At 38.9% G+C, this 13,512-nt stretch overlaps 1 protein-coding gene across 2 annotated transcripts in view; it reads left to right on the forward strand.

Annotated features, from left to right (window-relative positions):
- The window catches only part of Anapc1 (anaphase promoting complex subunit 1), a 77,093-nt gene that overhangs the window by 17,063 nt on the left and 46,518 nt on the right, over window positions 1–13,512 (forward strand). For both annotated transcript variants that reach the window (XM_050133285.1, XM_050133277.1), the window contains exons 14-21: window positions 1,097–1,231; window positions 2,836–2,979; window positions 3,884–3,944; window positions 5,059–5,246; window positions 6,823–6,897; window positions 7,954–8,222; window positions 9,061–9,152; window positions 10,072–10,220. In XM_050133285.1, the coding sequence (XP_049989242.1) occupies window positions 1,097–1,231; window positions 2,836–2,979; window positions 3,884–3,944; window positions 5,059–5,246; window positions 6,823–6,897; window positions 7,954–8,222; window positions 9,061–9,152; window positions 10,072–10,220 (1,113 nt within the window). The remainder of the gene's footprint in view (window positions 1–1,096; window positions 1,232–2,835; window positions 2,980–3,883; window positions 3,945–5,058; window positions 5,247–6,822; window positions 6,898–7,953; window positions 8,223–9,060; window positions 9,153–10,071; window positions 10,221–13,512) is intronic.

Here is a 13,512-nt window from a genome sequence, read left to right on the forward strand (position 1 = left end):
TAAGTGGGAAATGAAGCCAATTGTGGAGGCCAGTCCTAATTTGGACGAGGGCTCCCTGTTAAATGCATTGATACTATGCACCTGTCTCCACCAAATGGGAATCTTTATTGAGGGTAGGTAGAGCCTTAAAAACCAGTTTTGGAATGAAAGATGAGCAGCTTTGGGAAGCACCAACATTGTAACATTTTATTATGCTAAATGTTATGTATGTTGGTTGTAGCTTCCTTTTGTAACTTTTGTCAAGTTTAAAAATATATACTTAAAAAAAAATAAAAAAATAAAAATATATACTTAAGCTGGACATGGTGGTGCACGCCTGTAATCCCAGCACGTGGACGGCAGAGGCAGGTGGATTTCTGGATTCGAGGCTAGACTGGTCTACATAGTGAGTTCCAGGACAGCCAGGGCTACATAGTGAGACCCTGTCTCACAAAAACAAAAAACAAAAAACCCTACAATATAAGTATTATAAATATATTATATGTTTATAAGTATTATATGCTTAGTTTGAGGAATAATGAAGAAAATGTATTGTCAGTAACTTTTTTTTATTAAATTATTATTTTTGAGGCAGAGTCTCAATAAATAGCATAGGTCTTGGGAACCTCCTGCCTTAATCCCCTTATACCTGGCCTGCCAGTAGCTTTATTCTGTTCTCTGAATGCAGTCGCCACCTGCTTCCCCAACACTACCCTGGCTTTCCTGTAAACGCCTCTTGATTTTGTTAGCTTTGCACTTATGTGTGTGTCATTGAAGAGCAGTTTGTCTAGCTTTCCTTGTTTTGGAGTTTTTATAAAAAGTTGTATTTTATATAAATACGAATCTTGAGATGTACGTTATGGAATGTTATATACTATCTTGACTATATTAACATCTCTTTCCAGCTTTTCTATAAAAAAGTTTCCTGAATCAAACAAAAGAATTTATACTGAGGTATTCATAGTTGGCTGTTCTAATTTGAGAAGTTGTTAAATATGTGTTGTGTTTAATGGTCATGAACTTTAGTATATATAAAGACTATTTGTTCATGTGACTAAGCATTTAACTTAAGAATATGATCTATTCACTACTCTCCCCTCCTCCATATTGCTCAAAGGTGGGGAAAGTTTTTATTCCTGGACTTCCAGCTCCTTCCCTGACAATGTCCAACATGATGCCTCGTCCTAGTACACCCCTAGATGGTATAACTACTCCCAAGCCTCTTGGTAAACTACTTGGATCAATGGATGAGGTAAGAAGTAGATTAGATCTTGTCAACTGTTAATCATGTTGTAAAGAAGTGTGGTCAAGTTTTAGTTCTTTCCATGTTTAACTTAATTTTAGTTAGTATTCACAGATAGGCGTTTCCAAGCACAAGTGATGGTCACTACATTCTTTTTGCTGTGAGAAGTGCTCTTTGAAGATTTGGAGAAGTGAAAATGGTTCTTTTTTTTTCTATCTAGAGATCTCACAATTTACCCGGATGTAGTAGATGTGTGGTCTGCATAAGAAGTCATAATTTAAGGTAGTCTGTCAAGAGTTGTAAGTGAGGAATAGAAACTGCTACTATTTCATCCACTGAAGGGGGTACACATTGCTGGGAGGCATGTCATTCCTGGCCTGAACTTTGAGGGTAAGAAAGGTAAATAGAAGTAGGTATTCAGGGTAAGGGCGTGAACACAGGAGAAGAGAGTGCAAAAGACTTCCCGAGGCTGACCTCAAACTTGCTGTGAAAGCTCCAGATAACCTTGAGCTCCTGCTTCTCCTTCTCAGTGTTGGAACTTATATAGATATGCGCTACCATATGGAACTAGAAGACACCCCACCCCCGGTTTCTCTGTGTAACAGCTCTGGCTGGCTGGGAACTCACTATGTGTAGACCAGGCTAACTTGGAACTCATGGAGATCTGCCTGCTTCTGCCTCCAAAGTGCTGGGATAAAAGTGTTTACCATCACCCAGCCAGCTAGAAGATCCATGTATCTCTGTCTCCTAACATGAACTAAAGTCTCAACCAATTTATGAAATGAGTAAGAAGTGTGTTGGGTGAGGCATAGCAGAGGTGGGATAATAGAATAACAACAACAACAACAACAACAACAACACTGTTTGCTTTATCAGTATTTTCCTATTTAAGGCTTTATAACAACTTTACTGATTGGAAGATACTTGGTCCTTACTTTATAGTTGGATACACAGTGGTACATGGAGCTTAGTTGTCCAGAGTTAGAAGCTAGTAAGTGATATCACTGGAATTGCCACTCCTATCAGTGTGTTCTTGAAGGAAGATGGGTGACATGACAGTGTTCTGAGTGCAGTTCTCCTGGCTTCTTTGTAAGTTTGTGAGAAGAAGTTTCTCATATCAGGGTTTGTTCCAAGTATGTTTTTCTTCAGGTTCAAGATAGGACGGCCAAGTGCAGCCTGTGTCAATATAGGAGAGAAAAAGAGGGTCTGAGTGTGGTGTATGCTGCAAAGGAAGAGGGTAATGTACCAGTCCTGAAGAGGTGTCAGTGACAGTGTGTCGGCCAGCAGCGTGTGCTCTTGGAGGCTGTTGGGTGCTACTGGGAAATGAGACTGAGTTCTGTGAGCACCTTAGCCTGGTACTGGTGCCTACCAGGCTGGAAAGAAAGCCTGGAGACAAGTAGTCTGCATTTGAGGGGTGTCATAATGTAGCTATGTATGTATGCATGTATGTTGTCGGTCAGTTGCTTTTTGTAGTTTTCTGTGAAGAGTTTGGCCTATTGCAGGTTCATTGTTCCTGGAGCAGAATGATTGGAATCATCAAAGCATATGCAAAAGTATAGTTCTTTATCTTTAATTCTCAAATAGTCCTTCATCTGTGTTGTGACTTTTTGTAGGTGGTTCTGTTGTCTCCAGTTCCAGAACTGAGGGATTCTTCAACAAAACTTAATGATTCTCTCTACAATGAGGATTGCACTTTCCAGCAGCTTGGAACTTTCATTCATTCTGTGCGAGACCCTGTTCATAACAGAGTCACTCTAGTAAGTCCTTCTGCAGAGGTGGGCGAACTGGCCGGCGGCTGTTTGTCTGAACACTTCACATTGGGCAGGGTGTAAAATTATGTATGAAAATGAACTTTTCTAGTGATTTTAAAGCATTTATTATTGTGTATATGATGTGTGTATGTGGGGTGCGCATATATGTTGTAGTCAGAGGACAACTTTGTGAAGTTGGTTCTCTCCTTCCACCTTCACGTGGGTTGAATGCGAGTTACCAGGCTTTCAAGATAATTGCTTTTTACCTGCTGAGCTGCTTTGCCTTTCTTTATCTCATAATTTTTAAAATATACTATCATTTTGTACTGTTTAATTCTGCTTCTATTTTCTGAGATTTCTTTACTAAACATTTACTGAAGCCCACCCCTCACTGAGTTGCTGTGGGGAGTCAATAGTTTCTGGGGTTTGGGGATAGGGAAGTGACTATGTTAAAAGCACATCACCTGAAATTCTCAAGTAATTAATAAAACTATTTAATTATTTTATTTAAAACAAGCATGTTTAATCCATTAATTGCACATTGCCATGCTTTTATCTTTTTGGTGAAAGTTACCTTTTAATAATGGTGTCTCGTAGTGTTTGTATAAAAAGTGGACACTTGGCTAGGCATGGTGGCACATGCTTTTAGTCCCAGCATTTGGAAGGAAGTGGACACTATTAAAACAAAGATTTTGAAAGTGTTTTGCAAAAATGCATATTTGTTTAGAAACATTCATTTCTGATTGAAAAATGTAGTTTTTAATTTTACTGGATTTTGCTTCAACAGGCAGATGATGGTACAAATTACTATATATATATGTGTGTGTGTGTATGTGTGTTTTTTTTTTAATTTTTTTTTAAAAAAAAAAAATTTTTTTTTTTTTTTCCCTTGTTTCCATTCTTTCACTAGGAACTGAATAATGGCTCCATGGTTAGGATCACTATCCCTGAAGTGGCTACCTCGGAATTAGGTATGTGTGAGTCAGACTATACTCTGTGTGTTCCCAGTTAGATGTATCACGCAGTTGGTGGAGACAGTTTTCTGTTTTTTTTTTTTTTTTTTTAAAGGAGTTATTTATGTATGTGCCCGCATGTATGTCTATGCAGCACATGAGTGCAGTGCCCATGGAGGCCAGCAGAGGGCAGTAGATTGCCTTTAACTAGAGTGGTGGGTGGTTGTGAGTTGCTATATAAGTGCTAGAAATTGAACCCAGGTTCTCTACAGGAGAAGCTGGTGTTCTTCACTGCTAAGTTATCTCTCCAGCTCAGTTTCTGCTTGTAGTGGTTCCTCTTTCTCTTAATTTATTAAGAATTCTTATTTTGTTTTCAGCTATGACATACTTGCCTCTTTGGTTTTTCTACGATGCGTTGCCATTTGCTTCTAATCTTTGCAGTGTTTGTGTTCATAAAGCCGATTGGTGAGGAAAAGGTTGTGCTGCAAAAGATGGAGTCAGTGACAGTGATGGAGGGGAGGGAATGAGAATGAAAACTGCTATCTGGAACCATTTATTTCCAATCGCAGATCCTTGTCGTTTGTAGCAGGCAGTACCCTTGGCTCTCTCAATTGTAGTTGGCGAGGGAAGCCACTTTAGAAACTAAAAGTTGCAGTTTTGGTTGACAGGAGTGTTCACTCGTTCAGAGCATCTTGAGTGCCCCCTAAGCATTCCTATGGGTAGGTGCCTGTGTGGATGTTGTATCTGAAGGCTTTAATCAGTGGCTTGTGTAAATTTATTGATTGAGAAGTTAGATATTTTTCACAGAGGAAACTTTATTATTCAAGCTCGGACAATTTGAGAATGAAAAATGAATAGTTATTGGAGCAGTGGTTGTAAATCAAGATTATCTCGGGTGAACTGGGCTATATGCACACCTATTTCTAACCCAGAATTAGGGATCTGACAGCTGTAGAGTTGGTTTAAAGTGGTTGACATTGATGAGGTAATGTTTGTGCTCGATTGGCTCCTTAATGACAGTCTTTTCCTGGTGGCTGGCCTTGACATAGTAGTCATTTAAACCTTTCCATTTGAAAGGAGGAAAGAATATATGCATAGGAAACATACTGAAATCAGTGTTTGCTTTTAATAGTACAAACGTGTCTGCAAGCAATTAAGTTCATCCTGCCAAAAGAAATAGCAGTTCAGATGCTCGTCAAGTGGTACAATGTCCACAGTGCTCCGGGAGGCCCCAGTTACCACTCAGAATGGAGTTTATTTGTCATCTGTCTCTTGAACATGATGGGTTATAACACAGATCGCTTAGCATGGACCCGAAGTGTAAGTAAATACAGTTGCTCTCTTCATTTGTCCTTTGTAAATGTAGTGCTTGCATAACTACATAACACGAGAGACTGACACACACAGTAACAGGTATGTCGTATTTATGATGTTGGAATAGTACTGTGGCGTATTGTATTTATAGATCATAATTCAAATACTCAATATGCTTTGAGTCTTTATAATGTGTTAAAGCACATTTTACTTAGACTTTTATTAAATTAATGTCTTATTGTATATGTAGCCCAGGCGGGGCTTTAATTCACCATATTCCTGACTTTGCCTCCCAGATGCTGGGATTGCAGTCACGTGTTACTAATGCCTGAGTTTGGACTGTTTCTCAGTTCATCTTTGTAAAATGACTACAAATGGCAATCTTGGTCTTGTAGATGGTGAGTCAGAGAGCTCATAGACCTGTGATTTGCTCATTTAAAGTTCTTTAGTCTGAGAACACTGTTAGCAATGTAAAGCTGTGTGCCTCTCAGGCCTCCGAGTCATTTTTCTGCAGGGCCTTCATAGGTGATGCCTTTAGTGTGGGTGTGGTCATTCCTTTGGAGAGCACTCTCCAGACAGCCATGCTTGGGACTGTGAAGCAGTCACTACAGAATATACTTAGCCTTTGTCCCCAAAACTCAGATGTACTTAACTATGTGTTTTGGCCTCATGCTAGTAAATCCATTAGAAAAAAAAATTAAAAAAAACCAACAGAAAACTCTTTTTCCTCTTCATTATGAAAGTATATTTTCTCACTGAGGAGGATTTGGAAAACGGAGGAAGGAGCAAGCAATTGTCCCCCATTCCCAAGAATAGCTGTTGTAGACACTTTTAATGGTGCCTTTTACATAAACATGATACTGATATAGATTTCAAGATGCCATTAGTTTTTTCCACTGTGTAGTACTCCATTGTGTAAATGTACCACATCTTCTTTATTCATTCTTTGGTTGAAGGGCATTTAAGTTGTTTCCAGGTTATGGCTATGACAAACAGTGCTGCTATGAACATAGTTGAGCACATGTCCTTGTTACCATCCTTTGAGCATCCTTTGGATATATACCCAAGAGTGGTATTTTTGGGTCTTGAGGTAGGTGGTTTACTAATTTTCTGAGAAATCGCCATACTGATTTCCAAAGAGGCTGTACCTTTACCCCACATCCTCTCCAGCATAAGTTGTTATTACTGTTTTTGATCTTGGCCATTCTTACAGGTGTCAGAGTTGTTTTGATTTGCATTTCTCTGAAGGTTAAGGTTCTTGAGCATTTCCTTAAGTGTCTTTCAGCCATTTGAGATTCCTTTGTTGAGAGTTCTCTGTTTAGGTCTGTACCCCATTTTTTTTTTTTATTGGATTATTTGTTCTCTTGATGACCAGTTTCTTGAGTTCTTTTGTATATTTTGGAGATCAGACGCTCCGTGGTGACTAAGAAGAGATTTGCACCCCATGTGCTGGTGAAGAGAAGAGTGTTAGTGACTTTATTCCGTTTCTCTAATTAGCAGAACTGACACCTGAATCCTTAAATTGGCTAATTAACAATAATAATGTCATGATTTTGTCGTCTGCTTTGTGGTTGTTTTTCAGTCTGACTTTGAAGGATCACTTTCCCCAGTCATTGCACCCAAAAAAGCGAGGCCTTCTGACACTGGATCTGATGATGTAAGCATGGTTATTTCTTGCTAATGTTACTGATCTGTGGAGACTTGTACAGGTGTTCCATGTCTAATATTCCTATTAATTGTCAGTTTTCCCAGTATCTTTTGCCTTTTTTTAATTTTACTTCTGAGTATATTATTTTGAAGGATAAAATCTGTTACATTTTCTGTCATTTATTTAATTTTGTCTTTGATCATCATACAAAAATTAGTATAAATGTATGTTTTTACATAATTTCAGGGTAGACTTGTGCATATTTATTGGTAATTGATCAACTATTTGCCAGCATTTACTCTTTTTTTGTTTTATATTTTTGCTTTTTCAAGACAGGGTTTCTCTGTGTATTCCTGGCTGTCCTGGAACTCGCTCTATAGATGGAGTTTAAGGCTGGCCTTAAACTCAGAGATCCTCCTGCCTCTCCTTCTCGAGTGCTGGGATTAAAGGCTGTGCCATCATTGCCCAGCAGCATTTATCCTTTTATGTAGATTTCTCTGCTTTACACTTAAATACCTCAGATTCCATGGTATATTCTAAAGTGGTCCAGAGCACAGAACCTTTCCATGTTGTCTCTTTGTGGCATTTGTAATCAACCCTTTCCCCCTTATCTTTAATCAAGCAAGGACTTGAATTTTTTGACCATTCGTTAGTTGTGTCTGTCGTAGATGAAATAGTACAGTCTGTATTCTGTCATTCAGCATAATGTACTGAAGATGATCCAGGTGATGGAAGTATCAGTTGTATGTTCTTTTTATTACCAAGAATTATGACTATATTGTAGTTTGCTTTGCCCTCCTGTAGGACAGTAGACTGTTTCCAGGTGTTTTCTTTTGTGTTTTAATGAAGGTGTCTATGGAGTTCAGAGATACCAGATCCCCTGTAGTTGAAGTTACAAGTGGTTGTGAACTACCTGCTGTGGGTGCTGGGAACCAAACTCAGGTCCTTTGCCAAAGTAGTATGTACTCTTAGCTGCTGAACATCTGCAGCCCCTTGCGGTTATTTTAAAATGACATTTCCATCTAGCACTATGTAAGTAATTATTGTCCATTTTATTCTTCTTAGGACTGGGAATACTTACTGAATTCAGACTACCATCACAACGTTGAGTCTCATCTTCTGAACAAATCTTTGTGTTTGACTGCTTTGGAAAGTTCAAGGGTGAAAGAAGAAGATTTTTCACAGAACCTTAGTCTGGATTCTTCAACTCTTCTCTTTCCTCACATCCCTGCAATTTTCTTTGTTCTTCACCTTGTCTATGAAGAGCTCAAGTTGAATACTCTAATGGGAGAAGGGATTTGTTCCCTTGTTGACCTGCTTGTTCAGTTAGCAAGGTAGATGTTGTTAGGACACTGCGTTAGGTCCTCAGAGGGCTTGCTTTCTGTGATATGTCAGGAGCCTCGTTAGAAAAACTCCAGTCTCCCCTTCTCAGTTCAAGTTGGTATTTCAGCCTCTTGATTAAGGTGATATAGCACGTTCTCTGACTTCTGTGATCCTGAGGATTCTGAAATACTTTTGAAACTTGGCATGCTTATTTGCTGATTCATCCCCTCATGACGGGTCATTGTCATCACAAATGCCATTTTGTATTTAATTAATTTATGGCTTTCAGAAGATACAGAGCACCTGCCCCTATAGCTATGGCTGACCTAAAACTTTAGATGCTCCTGCCTCATTTTTTCAAATTTTAGGATTTCCAGATGTGTGCCACCATGTCCTATATTTTCCATACATTTTTTATTTATTCTTCAAAACTTGTAGTAGCCAGGAGTAGTGGCATATGCCTGTAATCCTAGTGCTTGGAAGACTGCTAGAAATACTGTGTCTGAGAGAAACTATTCCATCTGGGGTGGGGGAGCAAAACAGCACAAAAAATTAAGAAGCCTCAGAGTGGCTTAGATATGTCTCTGTCTTCTGGAAGAAAACACTGTGGTCTGTAGAGATTACTTACCGCAGATCACATGGCCAGTAAACAACAGGAAGGAGCAAGAGCATGCTATTTCTCTAGTTTAACCTTAATGAAGTTTGTCTAGACAGACGCTTGCATGTGACACCAGATACCCATGAAAATACTCCAGATCTGAAAGCTTTCTCATGAACATGCTTTTTAAGTTGAAAAGTTAGCTGACGGGGGCTGCTGTAACACCTTTGTGTATGCTCTTACTGTTATAGGGACTTAAAATTAGAGGCTTACATGGATCACTACTACAGAGACTACCCAACTCTAGTCAGAACTACTGGACAAGTGTGTACGATTGATCAAGGTGAGTGTTGACACCCCTGCAGGTCTTCTGAGTAGTGCAGAGGTGTTTGTTGTGTCTCGGGGTAGAGCAGAGAGGATAGATGTCTTTTTAGCCAGGCAGTTTTAAATTGGTAGCATTTGACCACTGAGTTGAAGTAAGACATAAGTTATTTAGTATGTAGTTAAAACACTACCTATTCCAAAGCTTAAACAGCCTCTGGTGTCATAAACGCTATATCCTTGACCTGTGCTGTTCAGTAGAGGCCATGGCTATATATTTACTTTAATTACTGTAAAAGTTTAGTTCCTCAGGGCACTAGCCACAGTTAAGATACCCAGTAGCCATATAGGACTAGTAGTTACCACGTATCCCTCTCTCCACTGCTCCAGTCTAGGCTTGACCTGAAGGGACTCAAAGAGCAGAGCTTAGTCTTTCGTGTCCCTTTGTTTTCTCACCTTTATAGAACTAGGCAAAAAAAAAAAAAAAAAGTTAGATTCTTTAAAAACTATTTTTTAAAATGTACTTTTATATGTATTTTGTGTGTGTGGCGGTGCATACATGATGAGTGTGGGTGTGCATGTGCCATTACATATATGTGGAATTTAGAGAACAGCTTTTTGGAGTCAGTTCTCTCCTTCCACCATGTAGGACCCAGGGATCGAACTCAGGTTATCAGGCTTGATGGCAGGTGCCTTTTAATGAGCCATCTGTCCAACTCTTGGTATATGGTTTGTAAATGATATTGCTGAATTTCTATTTATAATGGAGTAAATTAGAAATAATTTAAATTTATAAATAATCAGCTATCTACTGTGACAAAAATATTCATTTTGGATAATACTTGAAAATATAATTCTTATAATTTGAAAAGACAAATACTGTGACCTTGTTTTTGTCTTATATATTTGTGTGCCTTTCTAAACATTTATATATTCTAAAGGTCAGTCAGGATTTCTGCATCATCCCACGTTTTTTACGTCTGAGCCGCCAAGTATTTATCAGTGGGTGAGTTCTTGTCTGAAGGGCGAAGGAATGCCACCCTATCCTTACCTTCCTGGGGTCTGCGAAAGGAGCAGGCTCGTGGTCTTGGTATGTATCTGGAGTATTGACTGTCTTACTTAGTTTTATTTTTCTTTAAATTGTCATATATAGAACAAACAGCATGCCCATGTACACATATAAAGTAAAATTACAGTGTTTCTCTCCCCCCATACTGTTCTATAAATTTCAGCAGATGAATAGTTTCATGATTACCATTTTAATTAGAATACTGAACGTTTGTAGCACCTCTCTCTAAAATTACTCTTTTGAGATATATCCAAGTTGTCATTCGTGCTACCAGATCCTGGCTTCTGTTGCTGACAGTCCACTGCATTGCTGCCCTTGTGATTGGCTTATGTGATAGCTGGGTTGGTTCCAGGTTTTAGCAATTATAAATAGAGATACTCTAAAGGTCACACACAGACTTTAATGTCAACATAAGTTTTCGTTTCCATAGGGTGAGAACAGAGGATTGGGACTGATGGCTATATGCTAAGTATATACCTGTCTTTACAGAAATCGCCAACTGCTTTCCCGAGTATCTGTTTGTTCCATATTGCCTCCAGCAGTGATGAGAGGTTGCCTAGAATTCTTGTCAGTTATTTGATACTTGTCTTTCCTTCTTGGTTTTTGTCAATCTGGTTGCTCTGTAGTCTGTCTTACTGTGCTTTTTAATTGCATCTAGTGACTATGATTTTGTTTAGAGGTTTCTGCTGAGTAGTTTTTGTCAAAATGTGGTTTGCTGCTGCTGTCTCCTCCTTTGACTTTGTGTTGTTGTTCTGCCAAGAAAGCCTTTCTCTCTTGTTTTTTTCACGTAGCATCTTACCATGTCGACCAGTTCAAGGTGGTCTTGCCTCAGCATCCCAACTGCCATGGTTCTAGGATAACACTACACCCTAACTAACCATGCCTTGAGAGTATTTTACTCTGGCTGGCTAGCTCTTTGAACACTGGTTGTTGACACGGCCATCCCTTTTTTGCATTTGTGCTTTTGTCAAGTCTGTTAACCACTTCTTTTCCAGGTTTGAACTTTGGGGAAACCTGGTTCATTGATCTATGTGTTCTCCACTTGGTCTTATTTGTGGTAGTTTCATAGTAAACCTTAAAATTGGTTTGTACTACTCTTCTTTCCATTATTATTCTCTTTAGAAGTTGTCTTAACAGTTTTATAACCTTTGCCTATTTAATAATCAGTTGACCTATGGTTATTGAAAATCCTGTTGAAATATTTTTCAAAGAAATATATTTTTAGAATGTTGTTCATCTTGAATAGTTAATACAAACCTCAAACTTGTGTATGGAACCAGAGGGCATTAGTAAAGTTGAGTTCTTGGCACATATGCTTCTGTTTCTTGATGCCGAGGCAGTATATGAAAGGCCTATTAGGGATCTTTCCAGAAATACAAGAGATTCCTACTGCTTTTATCCCCTCCTTTCAAAGTTAGAAATCTGTAAATATTCTTTCTTCTTGCCCTTCTCTGTCCTGTTCTGTTCTGTTCTGTTCTGTTCTGTTCTGTTCTGTTCTGTTCTTCTTCGTGTTGAACAGGGCTTTCTCAGTCTTCCATGGCTCTAGGTAGGCAGTTCTGTGTTTTTTTTTTTCCCCTTAATTCACATATGTAATCATCACCCCCACCATCTTTTCTCCAAAATTTTTTCATTACCCCATCTTAGTTTAGTTTCCTGTTGCTGTGATTAAACACCTGAGAAAAGCAACTTAGGGGAGGAAGGGCTTATTTCTCACAAGTCCAGCTTTAGTCCATCACTGAGCAGAGGTCAAGGTGGCAGGAAATTGCAGCAGCTAGTCAGTCACATCATATCCACAGTCAAGAGCAGAAGCCAGTGAATTCATGCCTAAGTCCTTAGTTTGTGCTCTCATTTTATATGGTCTGGGATCCTCTGCCTAGGAAGTGGTTCCACCAGAAATTACATCAGTTATCATAATCAAGGTAATTCCTCAGGCATTCTCAGAGGCTAACCTTAATCTTGACAATTACAAGTATGCCCAAAAGGCTTGCCTCCTAGGCGTTTAGTTGTCTGTAACACAGCCATGGACTGTGCACCATTCAACAGTAATTTCCTATTCCTTTTCCCTTTTAGCCCTGGTAACTTCTGTTCTGTGAATTTCCCAAATTTATGTACCTCTTATTGGAATACTGCTATAGGTCTTTGGGGTTTTGAGTTATTTATGGAGATACTTATAAATAAGGATATTGTTGCCTCAGTGGGTGAAGTGATTGCCCTGTAAGTATGGCTAGTTTGAATCTCAGAATTGATGTAATGTTTGATGCCATGATATACATCTGTAATCTCAGAGGGCCTCCAGGGAAATGGGAGGCAGAGATGGCAGGATTCCTTAGAAGCTTGCAGGCCCTGATTTACACAACAGTGACTAATAGCCCCTGCTTGGGAGGCTGAAGACATGACCCAGTGATTAAGATCTTTTGGCTGCTCTTCTAGAGGACCCATCACTAAAAGACCCCTGCCACGAAGAAGGTGGATGACAAGAGCCAGCATATGAGTTTGTCCTCTGGCGTTTATATGTGTCCTGTGCCATGCACATGTCCATACTCACATACGAACACTCAACAGGAATGTGCATGCATACATACAGCAACATACACTGTACAGAAATAATTTTTTTGTGTGTGATCTTAATTTATTTGAATTGGTTTTCTTTTTTTTTTTTTGGTATTGTTTTTGAGTTAATTTGTTTCTAAACAAACTGAAGGCTAAATGAGATTTTTGAATAGCTACTACTGTTAGGTACTGTTAGGATATGACTAGGTATCTGTAAGGATAACTTAAACCATGGTTGAGTATTGAGCAGATGAAACTTTGACTTTGCTAATGGTAATAAAAGAATGCTCCAAAATTTTAAAAATGTTAACATATATTTACCATAACTCAAAGCAGGTTTATATTCTCTGGTATGAAATATATTGGCTATACAAAGACCTGCATGTAAAGGCATGAATCAGTTTTCTTATAACCTATGCATGCTGGGAATAACCTGTGTGTCCCTTAATTTAAAAAGGCTTTTTTGAAATCATTAATTTTATTTAGCTTGTGTGGGTGTTTTGCTTGCAAGTATACTTACTGTGTACCATGTGCAATGCAGTGCCCATGGAGGCTAGAAGCCCATGGACTGGATTTACAGATAGGACAGATATTTGAGAGGCATCATGTAGGTGCTGGGAATTAAACCTGGGTCCCCTGGAGGAGCAGCCAGCGATCTTAATCACTGAACCATCTCTTCAGCCCGAGTAGATGTACTAAGTTGACATCTCTGTAATAGATGCTACTCAGCAGTGGAGAGGAACATGCTAGTGGTTGTGGCATA

The sequence above is a fragment of the Alexandromys fortis genome, unplaced genomic scaffold (genome assembly GCF_014885135.2).
Source record: "Alexandromys fortis isolate MF-2015 unplaced genomic scaffold, M_Fortis_MF-2015_v1.1 scaffold_6, whole genome shotgun sequence".
Taxonomy (NCBI): Eukaryota; Metazoa; Chordata; class Mammalia; order Rodentia; family Cricetidae; genus Alexandromys; species Alexandromys fortis.